This window comes from Heloderma suspectum, chromosome 9 (assembly GCF_057233095.1).
Source record: "Heloderma suspectum isolate Gila_16-S chromosome 9, 16-S_ref, whole genome shotgun sequence".
NCBI lineage: Eukaryota > Metazoa > Chordata > Lepidosauria > Squamata > Helodermatidae > Heloderma > Heloderma suspectum.
Window position 1 is genome coordinate 28761233 of NC_139466.1, and position 27575 is coordinate 28788807.

The 27575-nt window shown below is 47.4% G+C and overlaps 2 protein-coding genes across 8 annotated transcripts in view; both read right to left on the minus strand.

Annotated features, from left to right (window-relative positions):
* Window positions 1-8305, minus strand: part of ZNF711 (ZFX family zinc finger ZNF711) — a 30954-nt gene extending 22649 nt beyond the window's left edge. For all 6 annotated transcript variants that reach the window (XM_084814023.1, XM_084814024.1, XM_084814019.1 and 3 more), the window contains exon 1: window positions 4097-8305. The gene's annotated coding sequence lies outside the window, so the exon portion shown is untranslated. The remainder of the gene's footprint in view (window positions 1-4096) is intronic.
* On the minus strand, window positions 4836-25871 carry LOC146338547 (uncharacterized). 2 transcript variants are annotated; one of them, XM_084814025.1, is made up of 7 exons: window positions 25699-25871; window positions 20762-20867; window positions 17566-17757; window positions 15962-16064; window positions 14669-14760; window positions 11783-11945; window positions 4836-8425 (listed from the first exon to the last, which is right to left on the minus strand). In XM_084814025.1, exons 1-7 carry the CDS (start codon window positions 25772-25774, stop codon window positions 8345-8347), a joined length of 813 nt encoding a protein of 270 aa, XP_084670151.1. In that variant the 5' UTR covers window positions 25775-25871; the 3' UTR covers window positions 4836-8344. The 2 variants fall into 2 exon arrangements, with proteins under 2 accessions (XP_084670151.1, XP_084670152.1); XM_084814026.1 differs by lacking the exon at window positions 25699-25871 and adding an exon at window positions 22927-23462.
* Between the last annotated feature and the right edge of the window lie 1704 nt (window positions 25872-27575).

A 27575-nucleotide genomic window follows, 5' to 3' on the forward strand; every position in this document is an offset into this window, starting at 1 on the left:
ATTGCCCTGCACAATTTTACAGTATGTATGTATGTATTTACATAAAAGCTGTAATTCGCTTCCAAAACTCCAATCCAAATTTCAGGATTTTCAGAACCTAACAGGTTATGAGAATCCATTAACTACCAGTACCATGCCTCAATACTACATTAATCCAATTTTTCATGGGACTGATTCCCTTTACATTTTGTCAGCTTTTTTGCTGATACAGAAAAATTTCAAAGCATTAGAAATGTTTTGTTTGAAAAAAAAGCCTGGTACTTTCTTAATGGCATCAAACAGATGCACTTCTAAAGCGTTTTGCCTTAGATGGGCATTTTAACTCATTTTTTAATTATTTGGGAGCTCTGTCTATAATCTTTGCCACCTGCTAGACTCCAAGATTGGAAGCTTCCGAGATTCCTGTGCCCTGCCGGGACGCTGTTTGCAAGGTGTAAGGAGCGCTGGAGGCAATCTGCGCCTCTCTGCCCTCCTTTTAAAAATGTCTGTTCCACTAGACAGGCCTCTGAGCACATCTAATAGAATGGCGCTGGCGATGGTGGCACAACTCTCCTCTCCTCCCACTGGCACACCCCCTTTTTCTTTTCCCTGTCTGAGGTTCACACCGACCCCAGAAGAGGAGCCATCATGAAGCTCTCTATGGCGGCTGGGAGGGAGTGAAGATCTTACCAGGGAATTTCACTGCCAAAGTCAGAGCAACATCTATGTGCTCAGAGGTGAAAATCCCCAGTATCCTAAGCCATAAGATTGCACCCTAAATAATTTTTTCATTCTTTACAAGAAAATTTGTGTGAACCTAATGCTCAGTTATCCAGGATGCACAAACAATGTTTAGCTTTCACAATATTTTTATTACTAATAAGTGCCTATAATGTCTGGGTGCTATAGAAAACCCCTTCATGGATCACTGCCTTGTTGTGGCGAAGGGGCTTGCGTAACTCAGTGAAGCCATAAGCTATGCCGTGCAGGGCCACCCAAGACGGACAGGTCATGGTGGAGAGTTCTGACAAAATGTGGTCCACTGGAGAAGGAAATGGCAACCCACTCCAGTATTCCTGCCAAGAAAACCCCATGGAACTTATCACAAGGCTAAAAGATATGGCGCCGGAAGATGAGCCCCTCAGGTCGGAAGGTGTCCAATATACTACTGGGGAAGAGCAGAGGGAATTTCCAAGTAGCGCCAGAAAGAGTGAAGCAGCTGGGCCAAAGCTGAAAGGACACTCAGCTGTGGATGTGACTGAGAACACGAGCTCTGCCAAAAGCCCATTTGTTCTCTGAGGAAACAGCATGTCTGCAAAGAATTAAACATATACCACATATGGCACAAAGCTAGTCATGTAAATGACAGGTCACCTGGACACATGTGATGAGTCAAAATTGCCTCCAGATGTCTAGGCGAGTGTTCAGGGGTAAGGTAAACTGGTGTACATAGACAGCTTCTTGTACAGGTATAAACCAATGGTATGTTTTTCAAGACTGATGACATTTGTGCCTGTGGTTACCAAAAGCTCCTGCACAGGCAGTGCTTGAATGAGACAGAGTGGGATCTTTCTTCTCCTTGACTGCCCTCCCTTCCCTTTGTAACCATGTTCTCATGAAGGATGGTGCAGCCCACATCTCACCAGCAGTTGCAGAGCCAGCCTCCTATCTTCTGTAGCAACTCTACTTAGGATGTGTACTCAAGACAACTAGGCATACATGAGTTATTCAATTTAACTAAGAAAAGTGACTGAGGGACAGGGAGGGATAATCTTGCATGTGTGGCTTCAGGACTAACATCACTTAATATAGAGTTGATTACACACTAACCATCCCCACTGTACATACTAGGAATAATCCTATTCTTCCAATGCACGTTTTGGGGTAAAGTTAGCGGAACAGGAACGTGTTGGTGACAGGGGACTCACTACAGGTCTCTTCCTCAGGGCCACAAAAAATATAAATAGAAAGGGTATGCAAAATTGTCAATCTAAGAGCTAAATCCAGGTATTGAAATTGAATGCTGGGCCATACAATTGTCACAAGTGAAATCTGCTTTTCTCAAGATATATGGGTTCCTCACCTGGGCAAGATAGCCATGCTGGCACAGCTGTGAGTCACCCTGCACTTAAGCAGCAGTGATTTGTGAGTGGCTTTTTAAAGGGGTCACTGCAGCTACAACTGTTTTACGGTCTCTACAATAATTGTTTTATTGTACATTTATTGTACATTATGTAAAACAAATGTAATTGTTTTACATAATTTCTACAATTATGGCGGACAAGCCAAGCAGCACCAAATAGGCAGGATTGCCATCAACCAGCTTGAGGACTGGATAAAAAGCTAACATGGGGTGGATGTGGCCAACAGACCATAGCTTGCCCACCCTGTGCCATAGCTTGCAGCCTAAAACATTGCTCCAAGTTCTGTAGAGATAAAGTGCGATACTGGATACTAGTGTATAAACTCCAAAATGATATATCATGTGCCTCAAAAATAAATGGGATCCATATCATTAACATCACCACATGTCCATCATATGGAAGGGTGCTTGATGTACCGCATAAAGCCTGTGTGCACACTTATCCCAGTGAAGAAACAGCAACAATGCCTGCTTGCAGCTGGAAACCTAGCTCTCAACACATCTGCTCTCCTATTTACATGGGAGTAAGTCTCGTTGTATTCCAACAGCGCTTATTATTTCCCATGGTGACAAATTCCAGATATGGAGCCCTGCTAAGTCTGTTCCAGCACGCATAAAATGAGACGCTTTTAATTATACGCATGTAACGAAGTAAACTCAGTCTAGTCCAACCAGGAAAGCTTATGCCAAAACCTGTAAAAAAGTGTTTTGGTTTTAGTACTGATCTCCCAGCAAACACACACTGAGCAGTGCGAGCGAGCTAACAACTGCAAGCCTGATGCGCACTGACTTCGGAATAAGCCCCGACTGAACTCGAAGCGGGGCTTACATCGGGGTAAACATGCCGAGAGGCTCGGACTGTTTCTGGGAAGTACAGCTCTCCTCCCAAGCCGGCGGCGGGGCTCGCGCCCTAAAATATCGTTCGCAATCCCCCCGCCCCACCCCTCAATAGATAAGCAAAGAAGGGCTTCCAGGGCTGATCGCTCAGCGCGAGATACAAAGAGGGTTCACAAAAATGCGCGTGCGTGAGGCGGGGGCGCGCATACCCATGCACATAATGCGCACACACACACGCACACACAACCCTCCTCTTCCTCTCGCTTCCAATCAGCGCCCGTGATGAGCAAACAATAAAGCGGCGCTTTGCAGCCCGAGCCGGGCAAAAGGGGGTGGGGTTGTACCCATCCTTCCCCGGGGCGGTGTTGCGCGGCCGGAGGAGGGCAGGGAGCCAGCCAGCGATGCCTGGTGCCGGGCCCGCGACGAGGCGGACATCGCGGGGGCCCGGCGGCCGCGGGAGACAAAGGGCGCGCTCGGGGAAGGAGCGGGGCGGCTTCGGCCGGCAGGCCCTCCGCGGAAGCCGAGGGGTGGGGACAGAGCGCGGCGGCGGGGCTCTCCCCGCGCTGCCGGCTCTCGGGGCTGCCTCGCCGCCCATCCCACCCTCCCGACACGTCCCGCTGCCCTGTGAGGCGGCGAACTGAGGCCTGCTCCTACGGCCGCGTAGGTCGAGTATTAGCGGGGGTTTGGGGGAAGGGAGTGTTTGTTTTCGTTGTGGTGGAGGGATTAATCGCGGGGGGAGGCCGCCGCCGCCGCCGGGCTGCGCCTCCAGGCTGCCGCCATTTTGCTTTCCGCCATTTTCCGCCCGCCTCCCGGGCCCGGCCACAGCCCCGGCCGAGCGCTATGCGGCAGAGCAGAAGCCCCGCTTCCGCGCGCCCGCGTCGCCCGCCGGGGTCCGGGCGGCTCCTGCGCTGAGGTAAAACGGCAACGGCGGCGAAGAACGGGGTCGCACGGCCGGGCTGCGTGGGCGGCCCGCGGCGCCCGGGGTAGGCCTCGGGGCGCGGCCTGCGCCGCGGCCTAAGCGGCCTGGCGCGCCTCTCCCGCCGCCTCCGCCCTCCTCCGTGCGCGATCCAGTTCAAATTCCTCCCCTCGCCCCCCGCTCCGCGGCGGGACGCGCCTTTCCCCGCCACCCCGTCTCACCTTCGCTCGGCGGGCTCGAGCCCGGGCGGGGGGGCGGAGGCCGGAGGACTCGGCCGCCTCGGCTGCCGCTTTTCGGGGCCTGGCATTCGGGGTCCGCCAGGTCCGAGGCCTGCACCAATCACAGGCTAGGGCTAGGAAACGGCAGGCGGGCGAGAGCGCGCGCGGCCTGCTCATTCCCTCACACACTCGCCCCCCTCCCCCTCCTCCTCCTCCTCCCTTTCTCCCCCCTCCCCCACCAGCCGCCTCGCGACCGGCCGTTGCTGCAACACGTCATTCAGGCGCAGACGGCAGCCGCTCTCCCGCGCGCGCGACCCCCCTTCTCTTCCAGCGGGGCCCACCCCCCCCTTCTTCCATCTCCACTGCGGTCCTCGAGCATGCGTAGCGAAAGCGAGTGAAGCTGGCTCTTGCCCACACTCCTTTGCCATCAGGGGAGAGGTTGAGACCGAGCAAACAAAAGCAGCGGGAAGGCGCCTTGGATGGACTGCGGCGCGGGGGGAGGAAACGGGGGGGAGGGAGGGCGACGAGAACCTAATAATTGCAACAATGAGGGGCTTGATGGTGCGTTTCTCTGGCTATGCTGTCGAGACATCGAGTGTTAATGTGGTCTGACTAAACCCCGGAATAATACCTGAGCACTGTCTTTTGTTCCTGTTCTTCTGATACCGTTTTTAAGGGGACGACGGGGCTTTTCTTCAAAAACACAATCTCAATAAGTTACAGACATTTCAATGCCCTTGAAATAAACAAGGATGGATTGTCAGAATGCATCAAATTGTTGCAAAATGCAACAAAGGGCATCCGCTTACTTTTAAGCACAGCTGGACGGAGTAGTTTTATTTTACTCATGTGTGACTGGTGATTTTTTTTGGGGTGGGGGGAGTGCGTTTTTTAAACATCCCTATAATCTAATAAAAGGTAAAGGTGTCCTCAGCCAGTCGTGTCCGACTCTAGGGTGCGGTGCTCATCCCCATTTCTAAGCCGAACAGCCGGCGCTGTCCGAAGACGCTTCCGTGGTCATGTGGCCGGCGTGACTGAACACCGAGGTGCACGGAGCGCTGTTACCTTTCCCGCCGAGGCGGTGCCTATTTATCTACTTGCAATTCCTTGCTTTTGAACTGCTAGGTTGGCAGGAGCTGGGACTGAAGACGGGAGCTCACTCCCACGCAACACTCGGGTCTCGAACTGTTGACCTGCCGACCTTCCAGTCTGCAGTTCAGCATCTTAACCACTAACCAACCGCGGCCATTCTAACTATAATCTAATAGCCCTTCATATATTATAGGACCGTTACATACAGGACTTGGTGTGTGTTGTTCTTGCTGTTACCATAAAATAAAATCAAGGCTGCAATTATACACAGTTACGCTTTTGTTGTTGTTGTTCAGTCGTGTCCGACTCTTCGTGACCCCATGGACCGTAGCACACCAGGCCTTCCTGCCCTGCACTCTCTCCCGGAGCGTGCTCAAGTCCATATTCATTGCATCAGTGATGCTATCCAGCCATCTCATCCTCTGCCGTCCCCTTCTCCTTTTGCCTTCAGTCTTTCCCAGCATCAGAGTCTTTTCCAGAGTTTTCTCTTTGCATTAGGTGGCCAAAATATTTGAGCTTCAGCTTCAGGATCTGTCCTTCCAATGAGCACTCAGGGTTGATTTCCTTTAGGATGGACTGATTTGACCTCCTTGCAGTCCAGGGGACCCATAAGAGTTACGCTTACCAAGGAGTTAAGTCCCATTAAACTCAACGGCGCTTCTGAGTAGACAAGCTTAAAAATAGCACCGTAAAGCTCCGTCTTCACTTGGGAATTGATCTCCAATGATTAGAGAATAACAACTAATCATACTGAAGAGGGTATCTTAGGCTGCAATTCTAAATACACTTACTAAGGAGTAAGTTCCATTGAGCTCAATGAGGCTTTGAGTGAAGACCTACAGAATTATGCTGTTAATATCCTTCTGAACTTATTACTGCACACATTTGAAAATACTGTTCTATCGAACCAAGGCTGAATAGACAGTCTGGTTGGGTTTTATTTTTAAGTCGCTTTCCAAGGGCTGCCAAAAAACACGCACTCATATTTTTTTTAATTCCTTTTTAAAAAATGTGTTTCCGTGCTTCAGCTTTTACACAACCATAGTGAATTTTTCTATTTGTTTTCTCAAAGACATTCATAAGATCTAGAAGGATTAGCAAAGTGCTCCCTCTCCAAGGAGGTGGTTGTATATTATAGTCATGGGATGATAACAAGAAACAGTAATTTCTTCATTGCTGTATCTGTTTTATTTCTGCCTGCCATGCAGCTGTTGAACACACAGGGGGCAGCTGTGATCAGGCTATAAGTCTAGACACCAAGCATACAAGAGAAGATGCAAAGAGAGAAAGTTACCACTGTACAATGCAGTTCTCCTCTACCACAGTTCCAAAACAGTGAGAAAACAAAATTGCAGTGAGAAAACAAAAATTCACAAACATCGCTTCACAGGGTTTCAGCTTTGCTCACACTTGATTGCTAACACTCATTTATCACTTTTTAGGAGGCAGGGGGAGATGAAAATGTGCCCCCAAACAGCAGGAAACTAATATTAGGAATCCTTGAATCCATTACTTACTGCTTTGGTTTGTATCCATACAACCAGAAATGAGGACAAGCAGTATATTGTGTCCAGCACATTCTGGGCCAACCTGCAGGGAGTGTAAAGCAGACCACGACTCGCGTTCAACGGGAATACTTGCAAAGCATGGATCTCTTTGGGCTGAACAATAGGATTCTTGATCAGTTTTATGGTAAGGATGCACATCTAGAAAGACCGGCCTTAAGACTGTCATCTTTAGAACTACAACTCTTTTGAGTTAAAGAGGCATAACAGTTGAACAAAGGAAACGTCAACGTTTTAATTTTCAGTCTGGATTTGTCATTGCTGATTTTCTAAAATTCACTAAGAGCATGATACTGTTAACATAGGTCTTACGAAGAGCATGGCTTGGACATAGACATCTTCAAACCATTGTTCAACAATCTTTTGAAGTCTTAACAATTTGCATTCGTAGCATCTGTTACTTAACAGTATTATTTATTATTATCAAACCCCAAAACTAGCTTTTCAAAACAAAGGCAAAAGTAAAGCTTGTGGGCATGAATTTCGTTCAGGAAAAGTTAACAGAAAATGACTCCTGTCTTGGGAAACCATCATAACATTTTGAAAATGCCTTAAGGACCACTACCTGTGATTAGGTGTTTTTCTCTCAATTTCACTGGCATTTTGAAAGAGGAAAGAGTACAAGTTGAATCTGCTGGATACACATTATTTACTAGAAAAAAACACCCCCAGTGGAATTTAGAATACAGTAGGCATTGTATAGGGGGTAGATTGGTGCATTCGTTTGCTTACTACCTTTCTATAATGTCCAATAGCCAAAGCCCTCTTCAGTGAATAGTCAAAGTCTTTTCAGAGATCTGGCACATCACAATGCTTTTTAAATAGCATAATAGATCAAGACCACTGGCCATGCTGGCTGAGAATTATGGGAGCTGTAGCCCAACACATCTGGAGGCCACCAGGTTGGGGAATAAATGGTCTAGATAGTCAGCTGACAGGCTACAGACTTTTACCACACGCAGCATCTTAAGGAAACAAAGTTTCATAGCAACCAAGTCAGATGTAGGAAGCTGCAGCATATGAAATCAGACTATTTGTCCATCTAGACTAGTAATATCTGCCTTGACTGGCAGTGGTTCTCCCATCACTGGCTACCTGAACCTTTTCGCTGGTGATGTTGGAGACTGAACCTGGGACCTTCTACATGCAAAGTATGTGCTCTGCTAGTGAGCTGTGGACCTTTCCTGACCCAGGACATGTGGACCACTGGGGCAGTTCAGGCAGTGGGTTGGCCAGCACCATCATTTGACTAACACTGCTCTAGACCCCTTTCATTATTTCTTGCCTCCTTCATAACTTGTGGTAATGACAGATGGTTCAAACTGAAAAGAGAAGGGTTATCAAAGATTGGAGCTGCATGACTAGATACCTGTTCAGTATTTTACCAAGAAAAGGAGGGCATGGCTTTACTGCATTTCTCATCTTAATGTGTGTGCTGTTGGACCATTTGCCGCATCTTGATAGGTATGCGGGCATTGAGTACCGCTTACAATCAAGTCTTTTTAAAGAAAACTGGAGAGGAGCAGTGGAAGATTTACACAGAAGAACCGTCAACGTTGCCATTTTGTGCATTTTCCATATTTGTTGGAAGCTTCTAAGTGTATATATTCCGGGGGCGCCCAATTCTGTAGGGGCTATTCTCATCTGTCCTAGGAAACGCTGATGCACCTGATTTCTGTAAAGGAAGAGTAAGTTGAAAATAGGCTAATTCATGGGAAGGATTAGAAGAGAGCGAGCGAGGGGGGCAGGTGCAAAAGACATGAGTGCCTGCTCCAGCTGGACTGCCTCCCCATGGGCCTTTGACCACCAGCTGCCCTCTGGGAAGGATTCCAGGAAAAAGGGGGTAGGTGAGGGGAAAAGGAGCCTTTTCCTCTTCCAGCTCAACTGTCCCCTCTCTCCATAGGGCCATTTACCACCAGCTGCCCTGTGGGAATGATCCTGGTGATGTGTTCTATTTTGGTATTGTTTATTCTGATTTTCATCAGTGTATTTTTCTGTTACTCGTAAGCTGCCTTGGAAGGATTTCTATCCTGAAAGACAGGATGGAAATCATTATAATGAAGAATATATGCATACATTTTTCCTTGAGGCATGACACATTCAGTTGTTCCCTTTCCCTTAACAAGTGAGAAGTTCAAGTCGGCATTTCCAGCATCAGTTTCCCTTTGGACAAACATAGGAAGATGCCTTATATCAGGTCAGACTATTCTCTCCATTGAGCTCAGTACAGGGTACTCTGACTGGCAGTGGCTTCATGGGTCTCAGGCTGAGGCCTTTGCCATTACTTTCTACCTGATCCTTTTAGAAAAAGAAAAACCTAGGGAAATGCCAGGGATTGAACCTGGGATCTTCTGCATGTGCTGTATCACAGAGCTATGGTCCCTTCCCAAGGAGAAGAGAAAACATGGATTCTTCCTTTCCTTCCTATCTGGCTCTAGAGACTGGCTTTAACTGAGAAAAAATATATAGGAAAGGTGCAATCCTATGCATGTTTCAACAGAAAAAAGTCCTACAACTCCCTGGCTGGGGAATGTTGGGAGTTGCAGGACTTCTCTGGCTAAACATGCATAGGAGTGCTCCCTAAATCTATGAACAGATACAAGAAGGCTTCAAGTGTGCTTGATTTCCAGCTTCCCAATGCAAATGTCTGCCAGGCCAGGTTTAAGGTTTTGGAACTAGTGTATAAAATCCTAAACAACTTGGGACCAGGATACCTGAGAGTAGGGATGTACAAAACCCTGCTTACCTGGCTCTGCCAGGTTCCGCTGGGGGGGGGGAGGCGCTCCGTCCCTCCCCCTGGAATCCTCGCTGAGGGGGGAGGCGCAGAGCGCCTCCCCCCAGAATCCTGGCCAGCCAGCTCCACTCTGCGGGGATTCCGCGGAGCCGCCGGCCGGCTCCACCAGCGGCTGGACATCCGGCCGCTGGCTAGCAGGGATGCAAATGGCAGCGGCCGTAGCCGCCGCCATTTGTATCCCTGAATTCAGCCATGATAGGCTACGTAAAGACTTACGTAGCCTATCACGTCTGGGTTAAAACAAAACAAAAAACGTGTACGCAAATGGCGGCGGCTACAGCCGCCGCCATTTGCGTTCCTTATTTTTGGCCGTCTTTGTCTACGTAAATATTTACGTAGACGAAGACAAGAAAGGGGAACGCAAATAGCGTCCGCTATGCTATTTGTGTTCCCCCTTATTTTCGCTGTCTTAGTCTACGTAAATATTTACATAGACTAAGACAGCCAAAAATAAGGAACGCAAATGGCGGCGGTGGCGGCAGCAGCCAGTCGGAAGACCAACCGCCGCCGCTGAAACCACCGCTGGAGCCGCTGCCGTCCGGAACATCCGCCCCAGGTAAGTCTCATCCCAGGGGGGATCCGCGGGGGGGTGGCAGGCCGTTCCGCCATGGAGTTTGGGGGGCCGAATGCACTGGCATTCGGCCTCACCGAGATCCATGGCCGAATTCTCTGACATCCCTACCTGAGAGAGCGCCTTATCAATCTGCCCAGTCACTGAGGTCATCAGAGGGCACACTCCTGGTGGTTCTATATGGACCTATGGCCCGACTGGAGTCCACCCGGAGAAGAGCCTTCAGTGTGGTGGCCTCCTTTCTATGGAACTCCCTGCCTCTGGAGGTAAGGCAGGCACCAACACTTTGTTGTTTTGGGGCCCCCTGAAAAGACCTTTATTACAGGAACTCTTCCTTGACTAACCAGCCATGGTTACTGGTATTCTGTTTTTTAAAAATAACAAAATTTTAATACGGTGTTTTATTTTATCTTTTATTGTTCACTGCTCTGCAATCTGTTTAGACGTGCAGCCATATAGATAGATAGATAGTTGTAAATAAATAAATAAATATCATGGGTAGTGTTCCCAAGATGCTAAGTCTCGCTGCCATTTTGATTGACCTCCCTAGCATCTTGACTCCAAAAATCTCCATTTTGAATGGGAAAGTGACTAAGAAGAGGCTGAGGGAAACGAGGACAAGAAAGCAGCGGGCATACTATGGCTGTCCTCCATTAACTTAGATCCCTGCCATGACTATTGCTCTACACAAGGGGTGTGAGATCTCCTGCAAATGCCTAGCTCTTTGTCGGGCTCCTAATTCAATCAAGCCATCCAAAGCACATCCATTTAATTGAGCATTCAGGAAAGAAAAGTTCCCAGCCCAAGGCACTGCCACCAGCAGTAAAGGTATTAACAATCATCGGAGTTAGAGACCTATACCCAGAGTATGCCTTTGACCTTCCTTCTGCGCTCTGCACTTTTGCACTAGACATCTTTGGCGGTTAACCAAAACACCCTCATCATCTACATCCCACTGCTCCTCTATTGATCCTGGGAGGGGAAAATCTGCCCCAAAATCATGGTTTTAAAACAGGGCTGGAGAAGCTGAGGCCTAGGGTGTCCCAATACGGCCCTCTGGGGTTTCCCAAGTGGCCACGCCTCCTTTCCCTGACCCCATCATTTCCCCCCAACCACCAATCATTTGGAGGGTTCCTAGCTTTTGTGCAGTTTTTCCCCCCATTTTAAAAGGTCGAAATGCCTCTCCTAAGGCTTGGTTACAGGGATTAAGAGCTTTAAGCTACAATGTGCTAGTCTTTTTGGACTATCTGGCCCTGCTGCTTTTGCTTTCAGCTCCGCCCACCACTGGAAAGTCATTGTGTCCGTTCCCCCACCACCACCCCGAGAGCTGCTCTGAAATGGAAGTAGGTCCTTGGACTGAAAGACGTTCTGTACCTCTGTTTTAAAAGGATCATTTTTCAGTTAGAGGGCAGTTCATAATTCATCCTGAGAGTACATGTCCCCCCCCCCCCCTCCAGTTTGACATCAAGTCAGAAGCTAGTTTCTCTGCCAGGCTCTCTGTTTTTACACTGCTTTGGAAAACTCAAGGAGAACCCAGCTTTTTGTTTTGAAGTTCGACAGAGGTGCCTTCTGATTGCACGTGAGGCAATCAGAATCCCACCCTGTAGGGTTTTTAAAAAATAAGAAAATATTCCCTCTCATGTATAATTGAAGTCATTTGTACATACCGAAAACTGCCGCATGGGCATCGATGGAAATGGGTTTATTTCCTCGTAATCCACGTCAGGAATCTCCCAAGAGCCAAGCCGGCCGACTTGAGATCGACTTTGGCCCACAAAAGCATAATCTTCTATAGGAGCAGCTCTGCTTGATGGTTGCTGTGGCATATAGCTATCGTAACAAAATTAAACACTTTATAAATATCTTCTAGAGTGTCTGTAGAAGGGGTAGGCAATTTGTAGCTCTCCAGATGTTTTGGCCTACAACTCCCAACAGCCCTAACCAGAATAATCCATGGTGAGGGCTGACGGGACTTGTAGGTCAAAACATCTGGAGGGCCATAAGTGGGGATGGCAGAGAATTCCGCCACGGATTTCAGTGAGGCCGAATGCCAGTGCATTCGGCCCCCTGAAATCCATGGCGGAACGGCCTTCTGCCCCCCCCCCCGCGGAATCCCCATGGGATGGCACTTACCTGGGGCGGATGCGGTGGTGGCGGCGGCGGTGGCAGCTGGTCTCCTGGCCGGCCGTGGCTGGGCTGCTGCCTCCGCCATTGCTGTCCTTGCAGCCGTGATAGGCTACATAAGAATTTACGTAGCCTATCATGGCCAACCCCCTCCCCAAAAAACCACCCAGCATATGTAAATGGCAGCTACAGCGGCCGCCATTTGCGTTCCCTATTTTTTGCCAATTTATCTTACGTAAATATTTACGTAAGATAAAATGGCGAAAAAAAGGGGAACGCAAATAGCGTAGTGGGTGCTATTTGCATTCCTTTATTTTTCGCTATTCTAGCCTACGTAAATATTTACGTAGGCTAGAACGGGGGGAAAAGGAACGCAAATAGTGCCCACTACGCTATTTGTGTTCCCCTTTTTTTCACCGTTTTATCTTATGTAAATATTTACGTAAGATAAATCAGTGAAAAATAGGGAACGCAAATGGTGGCTGCCGTAGCCGCTGCCATTTGCGTACGTTGGGTGTTTTTGGTTTTTTTGGGGGGGTGCGGTTAGCCGTGATAGGCTATGTAAATTCTTACATAGCCTATCATGGCTGCCTGGGTGGACGCAAATGGCAGCTGCAGCAGCCCGTCCGCAGCCGGAAATCCGGCTGCGGACGGCCCGGAGCTGGCCATCGAGGATTCCAGGGGGGGAGGACCGGATCGCCTCCCCTCCGTTGAGGATTCCGCGGGGAGGGCTGAGCGACTCCCCCCCGACCGCGAAAGATTCCGTGAAAAGGTGAGTTTCATACATCCCTAGATAAGTTGTCCACCTCTGTTATGTAGTACAGACCAGGGGTAGGCAACCTTTTCCAGCCCATGAGCATGCATGTCCATTTTTTTCAGGGTTGTGGGCATATGCCTTCCTTTCTGGGCCACAAGCACATCTTACATTTTTTGGAGGACCACAGGCACATTTTCTGTCCCCCCCTTCTAGGATTTTTCTTGGCTTCCTTCCTCCTCCTCCTCCCCCCTTTCCCACTCAGGGTTTCCTTTCCCCAACACAGCTTCTGTCTCCCATTGCGCTCACTTTAGCAACATGGAAGCAGAAAGTCAGCAGATCAGGTGGTAGGTCTGGCCTCGGATAAACAGGAAGTCAGAAGATCAGACGATAAGTATCCCAATCCGCCGACTTCCTGCATCCTAGCTGACAAACTCGGCAGGAGGCAGAAGTGGGGGTGGGGGTGAGTGGGGTGGAACAAAGGGGGACTGGCGGGCACTATGATACCCGTAGGCACTGGTTTGCCGACCCCTGGTACAGACAGATAAACATTTTGCCCCAAGACTAATAGGTTTATTATTAATAATATGGTACATTAATATAGCATAATATGGTACATTAGACCTTTAAGGTGCCATACAATTTTGTCGCCTTTGTGAGACAGACATGGTTACCCGCTGACAGATGGATATAGATATAATCCTGATCATAACTTATTGTATGCATTGAGTCAAAGTCAGAGGCCTGGGTTTTGGCAGCAGTTTAGCAGAGGACATTCTACCTGGCTGGAATGGAGGGAGACAAGAGTGGTGGGCCTCTCCCATCAGCTCAGCTGAGAGACCCACTCCCTTTGGTTCCTCTTCTCCCCAAACTGTTCCTATTCAATCTGGTCATTAGAAGAGCTTGGTAACTTTAAGAGCTGGTGCCTCAATTTTCTTGTTTTCCTCCTTCCTCATCTACCTGCACTATTCCCAGTGTGGTGTAGTGGCTAGAGTGTTGGACTGAGACTCCAGCGATCTGGGTTCTACTCCCACTCCGCCATGAAGCTCACTGGGTGACTCTGGACCAGTCACTGTTTCTCAGCCTAACCTATCTCACACCATTATTGTGAAGATAAAATGAAGAGGAAGTTTGTTTATTACTTTTCTACTAAAATCCAGTGGAAGGTTATGGCTCTGATTTTGGTGGGGCTGTGGATCCATTCTGGATTTCAGTTGGAACCAGCCAGAACTCTAAAGAAGCTACCCTGGATTCTTTACAAGAAGGAGAAAAGTGGGATATAAATGTAATAATAAATAAATCCACCTCTTTTTCCAAATGTGTTGTGTTCTTTAGATCAGTTGTGGCCAGAAGGCAGACCTAGATCTGCTGGTAGATCTCTGGGCAATTTGCAGTAAATCGGCAAGGGTTTCTGACTCCAATGGTTTAACAACAGCAGCAATAAAATGACTCACCACCACCACAAATCATACTGCTGAAATGAAAGCACGTGGTAACCAGCAGTGGATCTAGGTTCGCTGTGGGTGGGTCCCATCGCAATCAATGTTTAAAGTTAGCACATGGCTATGTGAAATTCCTCTCACTGATGTCAATGGGAACCAAGTGCAATTAACAGAGTCTGGATTCAACCCATTGTGAGCGAACCAGCATAACGTTTGACCCAAGGACATCATACCTGAAAATTCCTAAATGCTGTGGCTGTTGTTCATTAAACTGGTGCTGGGCAGGGGGTCTGGAGAATTCATGTTGATGTGTGGCCCTTTCATCCTATACCAGAAAAAAACAAGAGTGGAAAGTAAACAACTGACTTTTGTTTTATTGTTATTTTTTAAAAAATATTATGAATATTTATAGATGAGATTATCCTTAGAGCACCCAAATACAAAAGAAAGAGAAACAACAAAACAATGGGGTTGTCAGCACATCCCAACAGCGCATAGTAGTTTAATTTACCCGCAGGGGCTGTTGAGTCGTACTGGGTGGCCAGCTTATTTATTTATGTATTTATTATTGCATTTATATCTTGCCTTTTTTCCTCTTGCAAGGAACCAAGGTGGCTTATGCTGTCCTCCTTCTCTCCATTTTATCCTCACAACAACAACCCTGTGAGGTAGGCTGGGCTGACATTCTGTGACTGGCCCAAAGTCATCCAGTTAGCTTCCATGGCTGAGTGAGGACTAGAACCCGGATCTCCCGGCTCCTAGTCCAACACTCTTGCCACTATATCATGCTGGCGCTCCATGGCTTGTCATGTCACGCAAACCCAGGCAGCAGTGGTTGATTGAGGATTAGGCTAACTGAGATTGTAAATTCCTTGAGATTCCTTGTGTCTATGTTGCCTGTGCAACGTCGTAAGATGCCATGTATATGGACTTTTACTTCATTTTTTTTATATATATTTTTATACCGCCCTCCATCTTACAATACCAGGGCACCGTCAGTAATGGCAACTAATGACATCCTACATATATCACACATCCAGAGATTGCCTCCATTGCCTTCCACTGAAAGGGTTCCCCATTGCAGGATGGGTGGGGCGCAGGGGAACCCTTTCAGTGGAAGGCAATGGAGGCTGGTGGCTCTGATTTCCGTGAGGCTGTTAATCCATCCTGGGTTTCGGTCAAGAATCAGCCAGAACTCTAAAGGAGCTATCCAAGGAATTGAACCTATTTTAGGGATAGGGTTCAGCACCTTGGATAGCTCCTTTTGAGTTCTGGCTGATTTTGACCGAAACCCAGAATGGATTCACAGCCCCACTGAAATCGGAGCCATCAGCCTTCACCAGTAGAAGGTACTAGCTATATACATGCTGCATACAATTCTGAATTCTCTCTGGGGGTATTTCTAAAATTAAACACCACCATCTACTGGTGGAAACAAAACATCTCTTTAAAAATCCCTTCTAGGAAAAAGAAAATGATCCACAGCCATAATAACAAAACCGAAATAACTTAAAGTAATTGTTTACCATTCTTCCTTGGGGTTGAGAGACGTATCTTGCCTTACCAGCCAGCTTAAGTGAATGTTCTGGGTTATGTTGTGCTTGAGGTCTTGGTTCTCTTGCACAAGTACTGAAAATATGTCAGAGACAAAAAGTGTCATTTGAAAAAAAAAGTATTCACTTAGATATTTAGTATTCTCCTGGTGAGGAGGGATAGGTGAGCGACATAGGGGGCCATCCTATGCATGTTTGGACAGAAAAAAAAGTCCTATGATTCCTAGCATGCCTCAGCCAGCATGACTGGCTGAAGGGATGCTGGGAGTTGTAGGAGCTGTTTCTGTCTAAATATTCATAGGGTTGTGCCCTTAGCATCACGGAAGCCAGTGGCTCTGATTTTGGTGGGGTTATGAATCCATTCTGGGTTTCAGTCAGAACCAGCCAGAACTCTAAAGGAGCTATCCAAGATACTGAACCATATCCCCAAAATAATTCCAGCACCTTGGATCACCCCTTTCGCATTCTGGCTGGTTCTGAAGAAACCTAGAATGGATTCACAGACCTACAGAAATCAGAGGCACCAGCCTCCAGTGCAAGGAATCGTAGAGCTGGAAGGAACCTTGGAGGTCACCTATTCTAACCCCCTGCTCAATGTAGGCTCTGCAACCCAGGATGGAATTACAACATTGCTGACACATGGCCATCCAGGCTAAAACGCTTCCAGTGAAGGAGAGAGACCACCGCTTTACCATGCAGGCTGTTCCACTGTTGAGCATTTCTTAGGGTTAGGATGTGCTTTCCCTAATTTGTAGCTGAAATCTGTTTCTCTGCAATTTCTAATCACTGGTTCTAGCCCTGCCCTCTGGAGCAACAAGAGAACAAGTTTGCGCCATCTTCTGCTCCGTCTTCAGGGGTCTTCCTAAGCACTTAAAAGATTTGGGGCCCAGGCCCGTAGGTCACAGATCTGCATAAAATTTGCATATGCTGAGTTATATCTATATATGCAAATGTAGAAATAATCACTGGGATTTATTTAAATTTCACAAGAGGCAAATTCAGCTAATTAACTTCCCATACAAATCATCTCAATAAAACAAAATTCTTCAGTTAATTTGCACCCTGCCCAGTTCATCCCAACCCAATGGAAAAAGTCTGTTTTAAGCTTAATTGTCATGCAGGGAGAGATTATTGTGGGCGGGGGAGTTGCAGCATGTGGGCAGGGAAGAGGTAACCCTTCTCTCCCCAGCTGCAGTCCCCCTTGAAAATCCCTCCCTGCATGGCAATTAAGGTAAGCAAAAACCCTTCCATTGATACCAATGGACACTGAGGTCTCTGGGGAATAGATCTGGGGGCTACAAATAGATTCGGGGCCCAGGCACCATAGGCCCCAGTCTACCAACGCCCATGACTGTAGTGTATGTAGGCATGGACAAATCTGTCCGTTTCAGTTTCTCTCCGTTTCTCACTTTTCTAACCTACACTGACGGGCATTTCTGACATTTCAGTCAGGATACTTTCCCGGTCCTACTTGGAGAGGCTGGGGATGGAACCTGGCAAGTGCACATCAGATCGCAGCCCAACTAAAAGTTCATGTGACACAGAGAAAATTTCTCCTCTGTCCGGAACTGTCTCACCTGCTCCGTTTTACCCCATTCCCTGGCTTGCTCTTACAATAGCTGACCCACTGCATCATGACGATGATTGCCACAGAGAGCGTTACTGCCGGAACAACAGTTACTACAATCAAGTCCAAAGTACTCCAGAGCTGGTCACACTTGGGGCCCATGTACCAATAATTTTGCCAATGGTTTCGGTAAGAGGGGCACCTACAGACGGAAGGAAGCAGACCAAAATTAAAATAGTATATATTGATCCCCCACCCCTAATATAACTGACATTTGGATCCTAAGCACCACTTCTAGGCGCTGTCCTTGCAAACAGGCATGGGGGTGGGCAAGATGAAAGCCTGAGTTTCCGTACTGATCAGAGAGTACAAGCCATGCTTGTTCATTACTTTTCTATCACTTAGGGCGCAGTCTTATCTAGATAGTCACCAGCCTCCGAAATCGAAGGCTGGTGAATATCCTATACAGGACAGCTGGGCACGGAGGGGATCCTCTCCTCTGTGCTCTGGCTGCCTTGTATTTTTGCCTAGATGGGCAATTTCGCCTGTCTAGGCGTGCCTTCAAGGAAGGGGAGGAAAGGGGCATGCAGACCCAATGGGAAGCTGTGTAAATAGCTTCTGCGGTCCCCTCCCTGTCCCGCCCCTTGGACTGCCCCCTTTTCCCTGTCACTGTGCTCTGTTCCCCAACGTGGAGACCTACCTGGTGTGGAGAGAACCGTGCCAGCTACGAGAACTGCACCAGCCCTGGCTCCAACCTCGGTTCCCAGAAACCGAACAATCCTATGGCCCTTTGGACAGTGTCTAGTGGCCATAGGTTTGCTCCGTTAATACACTAAAATCCCAAAGTGGTTCATATTAAATGTATTGGCTGCAGACCTGTGACTTCAAGCCTGGGTCTGTTCCAGTTACAGATTAAGCTGGGATGGTGGCAGGAGGCTTGATTTTAAGTGCAGAAAGGATGCAAAGGCAGAAGTACTATGCCATCTTCCAGTCTAGGACCAGCGTCAAAGGTAGTCATGATTGGACATCTGTCAAGGGCTCTCACCCCAGCAGGGGCCCACTGATAAAAGTACTTTTTATCAGGTTAGGCTGCTATACCAACTACACCCTTATTTGGACAGAGAAAGCCCAGCTACAGTTATCCATGCTCTGATAACCTCTTGTCTGGATTACAGCAATGCGTTATACATGGGGCTGCCTTTGAAAATTGTCCAGAAACTTCAGCTGGTCCAAAATAGGGCAGCAAGATTGTTAATAGGTACTGGCCAGTGAGAGCATATTGCACCAGTACTTTCCCAGCTGCACTGGATGCCAGTCCATTCCCGGGCCCAATTCAAAGTACTGGTATTAACATTCAAAGCCCTTCACAGCTTGGGGCCAGGTTATGTGAAGGATTGACTCCTCCTATAAGTGCCTGCCCGGACCCTCAGATCATCCTCAGGGGACCTTCTCCGGGAGCCCCCACAGAGGAAGTGAGGCGGGTAGCTACCAGGAAGAGGGCCTTTTCTGCTCTGGCACCCTGGCTGTGGAATGAGCTCCCTAGAGAGGTTTGCCTGGCACCTAAGTTGTACTCCTTCCGGCGTCAGATGAAGACCTTTTTATTCTCCGAGGCATTTTAGCTTCCCAGGGCATTTCTACACCAGTATAAAATCCTGCATTTAAAATGGGGCTTTCTGCTTCCATTTTAAATGCAGGGTCACCACTGACTCCCTTTACATGTGCTTCCCCCCCCCCCCGCCTTCTCCCCATATCGGAGTCTTCCATTATCTTTCATTGATCTCGCTTCTCTTCTTGCCTCTTTCACTCTTTTCACAGAGGAAACTGAAGCGGAACACAACACGGTAATTTCATAGCTCATTATTTGCGATCTGTTTAAAAACAGAACAAAGGGCATTTAGTGCAGGAGGGTCATGTAAAGAGCTCACAAACTTCCGTGAAGGAGCAATCTCAATCGCAGGATAAAAGCTCCGTGTGATGAAGCTGTCCTTGCAAACAGGCGTGGGGCTGGGCAAGATGAAGGCCTGAGTTTCCGTATCGATCAGAAAGAACAAGCCATGCTTGTTCATTACTTTTCTACCACTTAGGGCACAACCCTATCTGGATAGCTGCCAGCCTACGAAATCAAAGGCTGGTGAATGTCCCATACAGGGCGGCTGGGGCACAGAGGGGATCCTCTCCTCCGTGCTCTGGCCGCCTTGTATTTTAGCTTTGGTGTTTTAAATCCGTATTTTTAATCTCTGCATTGTTGCTAGGTTTTATTGTGGTTGTGCTGTTATATTGTGGTTTTAAGTTTTCATACTTTATATTGTTTTATGCTGCACTCGTGATTTTATTTTTTGTGAACCGCCCAGACAGCTTTGGCTTTTGGGCAGTATAGAAATAAAGAAAGAAGAAAGAAGAAAGAAAGAAAGAAAGAAAGAAAGAAAGAAAGAAAGAGCCCCTGGAGTTGCTCCTCTTCTTCACCGTTACAACCTGCTTGTTCACCTGCCTCTTTGCCTAGCCCAGACAACAGTGATGGTGCAAACGAGGAGCAGGAGATGCCACGGCCTGCTTGCTCCCTGCTCTCTGCCTGTCCAGCAAGCCAGTGGCAGCAATGGTGAGAAAAAGGAGGAGGAGCAAAAGCAGCTGGTGACAATGACGGTGAGAAGGTGGACTCACTGAGGGAGGGTGCCCACTGAGAGTAGGCCCTCAGAAACCAGAAGCTGGCACTGCTGAAGCCTGTTACTATCTTCTGTAAGATTGTCCTTTGTCCTAGCTGAGTTACCTTCTAGTCCCCAAGAGTTTGGTGTGTGTGTGTGTGTTGACCTGTGGTTCTAGACCACACCATGTTAGCTACATCCTTTGGAATCCATTCCCTATTCCTCGGGAATGGGTGAATGGCCACCTCTTGCCCCCAGTTGCGTGGACTCCCGTGCTCTTGAAGAGGAATGACTCCAGTCCTCCTGGAGGGGAGGTACATAATCGTTCCTTGAGGAGCACGTTAATGAACCGTGCCCAAAGCACATCTCTGCCAATCCAGATGGCTCCCTAGGTTTAAGACATTTGCCATGTTGCTTCTGAGACCTGTCCAATTATTTTCTTTCTTTCCTCCAGGCATACAGACACGCTCACCACCAAACCCTCAAAATAAAGAGGTAAATAAATACATCTGTTTTAGATATAGAGCAGTATACAAATATTGTGAATGAATGAATGAATGAACTTACCTGCAAAATGGCTTTTGATTTTTACAACCACAGGCAACCCCTTTGGGGCAGAAATCAGGTAAATTACCTTGACAATCATCAAAGTCAGCAACATGGGCGCAACTGGCTGTAAACGGAAAAGGTTGAGCTGTATATTATGCCACGTTAAGCATCAGTGAGGATCCCCAGAGGTGGAACCAGCAGTGTAGTGGCAAATTCAGAAGTGCAGGGTCCCTTCATGATAGTCACAGCTACACCCCCTCACAGCCATGCCCCCTTCTAAAAATATACAGCCTTGTAAGATTATACAATACAAATGAGCTTTCAGTCACTTTGTTTGGAGTATCTGGTCACCCTAATTCAGCATTATTCAAAGGTCCATTTGAAAAGAAAACACACACACACAAAGTCATGACCAGCAACTTGCTAGAAAATATTATTTGGTTAATCATAGAACAGTAGGATTGGAAGGGGCTGATAAAACCAGCGAGTCCAACCCCCTGTTCAGTGCAGGAATCCAAGTCAAAGCATCCCTGACAGATGGCTGTCCAGCTTCATCTTGAATGCCTCCAGCATGGACTAAAAAGGTTAGTCCTTTTTAATTCAAGAAACATGTAATCATCATCATCATCATATATTTATTATTAATTATTTTTATGAAGAGCCATTGCAACCTGGTGTTAAGCAATGCCCCATTAAAATAAATGGAACCTAGTCCATGGTGACCCACAACTCCTTTAAGGCTGCAATCCTATACACTTATTTGGGAGTAAATCCCATTGAACATAATGGTACTTACTTCTGAATAGACAAGTAGGATTGTCCTACAAGGCTACAAGCATAACTACACTCATTAAGTAAACTGAAGTCCAAATCAGCCCCCCGTCAATAGCCATGGATGTAGACAAAACACACTCAAGTGACGGGTTAGGAACAGACTTTTACTGGAGATATAACTGTCAGGGTGGACAATGAGCCCATAGAATCCCAGAGTAGTTCTGATGCTGAGGAAGAGCAGTCGCTCCTTCGGGAGAGGAGCACGCTCCTTTTTTCCCAGGACCAACAGCTGACGGAGATTCCTCCCACCCACATTCCTAGTTTAGAAAGCAGTCCAGGGAGTGACTCAGCACAGATAGCAGACTGGGGGGGATGCGCGGCGCAGACGCAGAGTGCGGCGCCAAATGGTTCGCACTCAAAGAACAGTTGCACCCAGAGGATCCAAGGGAAAAGGGGAGGGATTCTCCCTAGTCCTTATATTCAGGGGTCTGCCAGTAATTGCCTTTCAAACGGGGACCAACTGTTCCAACTTAGGGCATAGGGATGCTGCTGCTCAGATCTAGTTGCTACCTGTAGAGTTATTAAGTTGTAAAGGAAGAATAAAGCTTTGAAAAGAATCCCTTTGTCTGTGTCTGGACTTGGCTACTGGATTAGACTGAGAGAGCCCTCCAAGGAGCCCTTGACAATAACAAACTTACATCTCATGGTAAGCTGGCTGAGGTCATCACTTGCAAGGAAGAAGATAGGAAAGTAGAGGGAGGAGACAAGGAAAAGGCAGAACAGATCGCCTCCCACCTTACTCATATTACCCTTCAAGTTCAGGTTAAGTGACTCATGGCCCTATTCCCTGCAACATAAACTCCATTGAAGACATTGGGACTTTCTTCCGAGTCAACAAGGCTAGGATCCTACTGTCAATCAGAGGGGTTGGATGAAACCCCAAGCCCCCTCCTGTGCCTTGAAGGACAAACTGGATGTGCAAACAGACAGCAGGTGAAACTTCTTCACTGCATGGTGCTAACACATGCTCCCCTGCTAACGTCTGCACATCAAGCCCACTAGAATCCCTCTCCGCCACACAGCAAACCCCACACATAAGCACGGCCCTGGCCGAGCACTATGCAGCAGAGCAGAAGCCCCGCTTTCACGTGCTCGCGTCGTTTTTCGGGGGCTGAGCGGCTCATACACTGAGGTAAAACAATAACGACAGCAAAAAATTAGGTTACGTGGACGGGTTGCGTGTGCGGCGCCTTGGGGAGGCCTCGGGGCGCGGCCTGTGTCGCAGCCTAAGCGGCCTGGCATGCCTCTCCCCCCGCCTCTGCCCTTTTTCACACGTGATTTAATTCAAATTCCTCCCCTCGACCCCCGCTCTGTGGCAGGACGCACCTTTCCCTGCCACCCAGTCTCACCTTCACTTGGCAGGCTCAAGCCCAGGCGGGGGGGGGGGGGCAGAGGCCAGAGGACTGAGGTCAGCATCACTTGCAGGAGGAAGGAAGAAGAAAGGAAAGTAGAGGGAGGAGACAAGGAAAAGGCAGAAGAGATTGCATAAGCATGCGAAAGCATGAGCAACAGACAATGGCGGAGGCAGCAGCGTCCCCCCTGCCCCCGCCTGCTCCTGCCATGGCCAGCAGCGGCAGCCTTGAACAGGTGGCTGGTGCTGCAGGGCAATGAGGGCAGCGCTGGGCATGCAGGCACAGAGCGGGGATAGGCAGTAGGGTGGGGAAAGGGTCAGGAAGCTGGGGGGCTGGCTGGGAATGGTCGAGTTGCGAGGCGTGGCAGCTGCTCGGCGGGTGGAAGGCGGAGAAGCCGAGAGCTGAGGAGAATAGGGGGAGCCGAGAGGTGGCTGCATAGCTCCCTCAGGCTCTCTCTCTTGCCCCCTTTGTCTGGCCAGCTCTGTGTTGTAGGCGAGAGGCAGCTGCTAGTCATCCGCATTCCATTCCTCTGTGTCAGGGTGGAAACTGAGCCGATAGAACCCCAGAGCAGTTCTGATTCTGAGGAGGATCAGCAATCCGTGGGAGAGGAGCCAGCTCATCCCTCACAGGCACAGCAGCTGGCAGAGATTCCTTCTGCTGGCATTCCTGAGATAGATAGTGACCCTGGTAGTGAGAAAGTGTGGGAACGGAGCTTGCTAGGCGCTCGACGCAGATGCAGGGAGCGACGAGCGATGGAGGGCATGGAAAGGAGGCGTAGCACCCGTTTGGCGTGCAAGCAACGGCCGCCTCCTGTGGACCCAAGGGAAAGAGGGAGGATCTCTCCCTAGCCCATAAGTTCAGGGTCTTCAAGTGACTCTCCTTCAAACGGGGATCAACTGCCCAGTCGGAGCATAGGCTACTCTGCTGTTCATTGCTTAGTTGCTGATGATTAGCATCTGAAAGAGTCATTAAGTTGTAAAAGGATTAAAGCCTTGAAAAGAATCCTTTTGTCTGTGTCTTGAGTTGGCTATTGGAGTCTACTGAAAGAGGCCGCTAGGGCACTCCTGACACTCTGCTCTCTCCTTCTCCCACTGCGTCTGTCCCTGCAGCAGCAACAGACTGTGACCCGGCTGGGAGCTGGCTCCTATAAAAGTGCAGGAGCGAAGCCCCGGTGCAACCTCCAAGCACTACACAGCTGGGTAGAGCCAGGGGCGATTTCATAAGCATAATATTCTTATGCGTGTGTCTCTTGGGGTCTTAAGAACTGAATCCCAGTGGACATCTGCTGTAAGACCTAGGGCTATCAACCAACTGAATTCATCTAGTCGATTAACAGATCAATCAATCAATCAACCAATCTATTACATTGGAATGAATTTGAGGAGAAACAATAATTCCACAGCAAAACAGCATGTGTCCTTTTCTTTTGGGCGATGCCCTAAAGTGTCACAGCAAGGACCTCTTCTAAGATGCATCTGCAATCTGCCGTTTCTATAAGTACCTGTGTTAAAACTAACAGTTTGTTCAGGTTTGGGGTTTTTTTGTTTTTGTTTTTACAAAAAAACAGCAACCTCTGCTGCCTCATTAATTGGGCCCACCTTTTTAGTTGATCAACAGGATTTTAATGGATCAATCCAACTGATTAGAACTTCAATTCTAGGTACCATTACTTGTGAGTGAGCCCCACTGTGTTTTATGTAACCACTTAATTACATAAAACACTGTGACTCCGTGTTTCTTCCATATTTCTAAACAACTGCCACCTACATCCGTGCTCTTCAACTTTTTCAGGCCCAGGACTTTTGCTGCTGTTAACATATATTAAGGCTGCAGTCTTATACACACTTTCCTTGGAGTAAGTCCCATTGAACTCAGTGGGGCTTACTTCTGAGTAGACATGTATGGGGTTGCATGTAAAGGACTAAGTAGATGTGTAAGACTGCAATCCTATACAGATTTACCTGTTCTGATTGCACTGTAACACCTGCAATCATTTTCAACAATCAGCCTGTTCCAAATTCCCAGCCTGCAGCCTGAGACCCAGTTTAAATTATTTTTCGGATGTGCGTGTGTCCATCTTCCTCCTTTTTGCTTGGGTGACCATATGCAAAGGAAAACAACAGGGCTCCTTCACCTTTAACAGTGATGTTACAGAAGAAGGAATTTCAGCAGGTTCAGTTTCCCTGCCATAGACTGGTGAGAAAAGGTGCACCTCCTAAAACTCCCTCTGCTACACAACCAGTAGAGCAACCTTTCCCAACCTCCATATGTTTCAAAAGTAAGGTGCTAGGCCTTGTGGCCTTTAAACTAGCGCTACAGAATCTCATGCCCAGGGACCAAATCCGGTCTGCCTCAGGCCCCAATCCAACCTTCTGGGATTCCCCATATGGCCACAGGATTCCCCAGCGACTGATAATTTTGTAGTCTGCCAGCTCTCCCCGCTGCCCCACTAAAAGGCTGAAATGCCTCTCCTATGGCTTACTTACTGACAGTAAGCTAAAACATGCTGGTATTTTTGGCCCCAACTCTTTTGATTTGGCACCAGTCACCACTGGAATGCAGCCCCCAAGAGTTTCCCCAAAATGGAATTTGGCCCTTGGACTGAAAGAGGCTCTGCACCCTGCTTTAAAACTTATGCTGTTGCAATCAATCAACTCCTTTAAAATCAGTCTGGTTCCAGAGAAGGATTTTCCTTCAGGGTGTCAGTTTTTGCTCCAAGGAGATCTTGTTAACTAGATCACATCTAAAATGACTCCAAATGTTTCTTACGCTCTGTAGCTTGCGCAGTCGGCCCACTGGTAGACAGCAAAACAAGAAGAGGTAAGAGGCTATCCGAAGCAAGCATGATGGAATTCCTTTTGGAGTGAGAATTGATGTCCCTTCTCCTTGGTTTCTGAGGTTCTTGTACCGATCTGCCACTTTTCTTCAGTTTTGATTTTTCTTGTTATAACGGATCAAAGGTCATGGATTTTGAACTTCTTTTACAGCATCCTTTCATGTTACAAATTACTAATTAACTTATCTAAGGTGAACCTCATTGGATCCGTTCCAGGATTTTTATTAGGGCTGTGTACCGCCTCGTTACGAAGCCCGAATAATGAGGCGAAGCGGGCTTATTTGGAGCAAAATCCTAATGATGCAAGGTGGGTCAGAGCAGTACTGAGGTGCCTTGGGGCAAAGCACCCCCCCCTCACGAAGCACCTCCTCCTCCGCCTTGTATATTCAGAGCTCTATTTAATGCCTGAGCAGTCCAGACAGTCTGTCTCCAAAATGTATCAACTTCTGTATAATAATTTTTATTTGTTTAAAAAAGAAAAACACAACACAACAACAACATAAACACACAATACACATACACTAAAATATTGTTCAAAATCCACATACATAGATATCATTTTTCTTTGTTTCTTGTACATATTCTATCCAAACTAACATACATTTAGTTGTTGATCCTTCTTTAATTATAATAGTAAGTTTTGCCATCTCTACCAGCTCCATCATTTTCATGATCCACTCGCTCACAGTTGGTATTATTTCATTCTTCCACTTTTGTGCATACAATAACTTTGCAGCGGTTGTCTTGTAGAGAAAGAAGGTTTCCCCCTTCTCTTTTATGTGTTTATCTGTTAGTCCCAACAAAAAAGTTTCTGGCTTTAATTCTATAGTAGTCTTTAATATTCCTTGAGCTAAAGACTGTATTCATTTCCAAAATGTTTTAGCTTTTTTACAAGTCCACCATAAATGATAAAACGTTCCCTCTTGATCTTCACATTTCCAACATTTTCCCAAAACACCTTTATACATTTCAGACAATTTAAACGGTGACATATGACATCTATACATCATCTTATAAAAATTCTCTTTAAGATTTGTACATAAAGTAAATTTTAAATCTTTTCCCCACATACTTTCCCACTCTTCCATTGATATATTATGACCAACATTTTGTGCCCATTTTATCATACAATCTTTTACTTGTTCATCCTCGGTCTCATACAGTAATTTATACAGTTTAGCAATAACGTGTTCATCATTTGTACACAGTGTTGTTTCAAACTCAGATTCTGTTTGTTCAAATCCACCATTTTTCTCATCTATTTTAAACCTTTCTTTAAGTTGCAAATATGAAAACCACTGACATACATGACCTTCTTCCAATAAGCTTTCCCTTGATTTTAATTAATATTCCCCTTGTGACAGTTCCAGTAAATCATTATATCTTATCCATTTATGCATGCTATCAAATTCTTCACCAGATGCATTGCTTCTTGTGAAGATATCCAACGTGGTATTTTTTGATAGAACCTTTTTGGTTTTTTGTTCAGTCGTTCAGTCGTGTCCGACTCTTCATGACCCCATGGACCATAACACGCCAGGCCTTCCTGTCCTGAGCTCTCTCCCGCAGCGTGCTCAAGTTCATATTCATTGCATTGGTGATGCTATCTAGCCATCTCATCCTCTGCTGTCCCCTGCTCCTTTTGCCTTCAGTCTTTCCCAGCATCAGGGTCTTTTCCAGGGAGTTTTCTCTTCACATTAGGTGGCCAAAATATTTGAGCTTCAGCTTCAGTATCTGTCCTTCCAATGAGCACTCAGGGTTGATTTCCTTTAGGATTGACTGATCTGACCTCCTTGCAGTCCAGGGGACT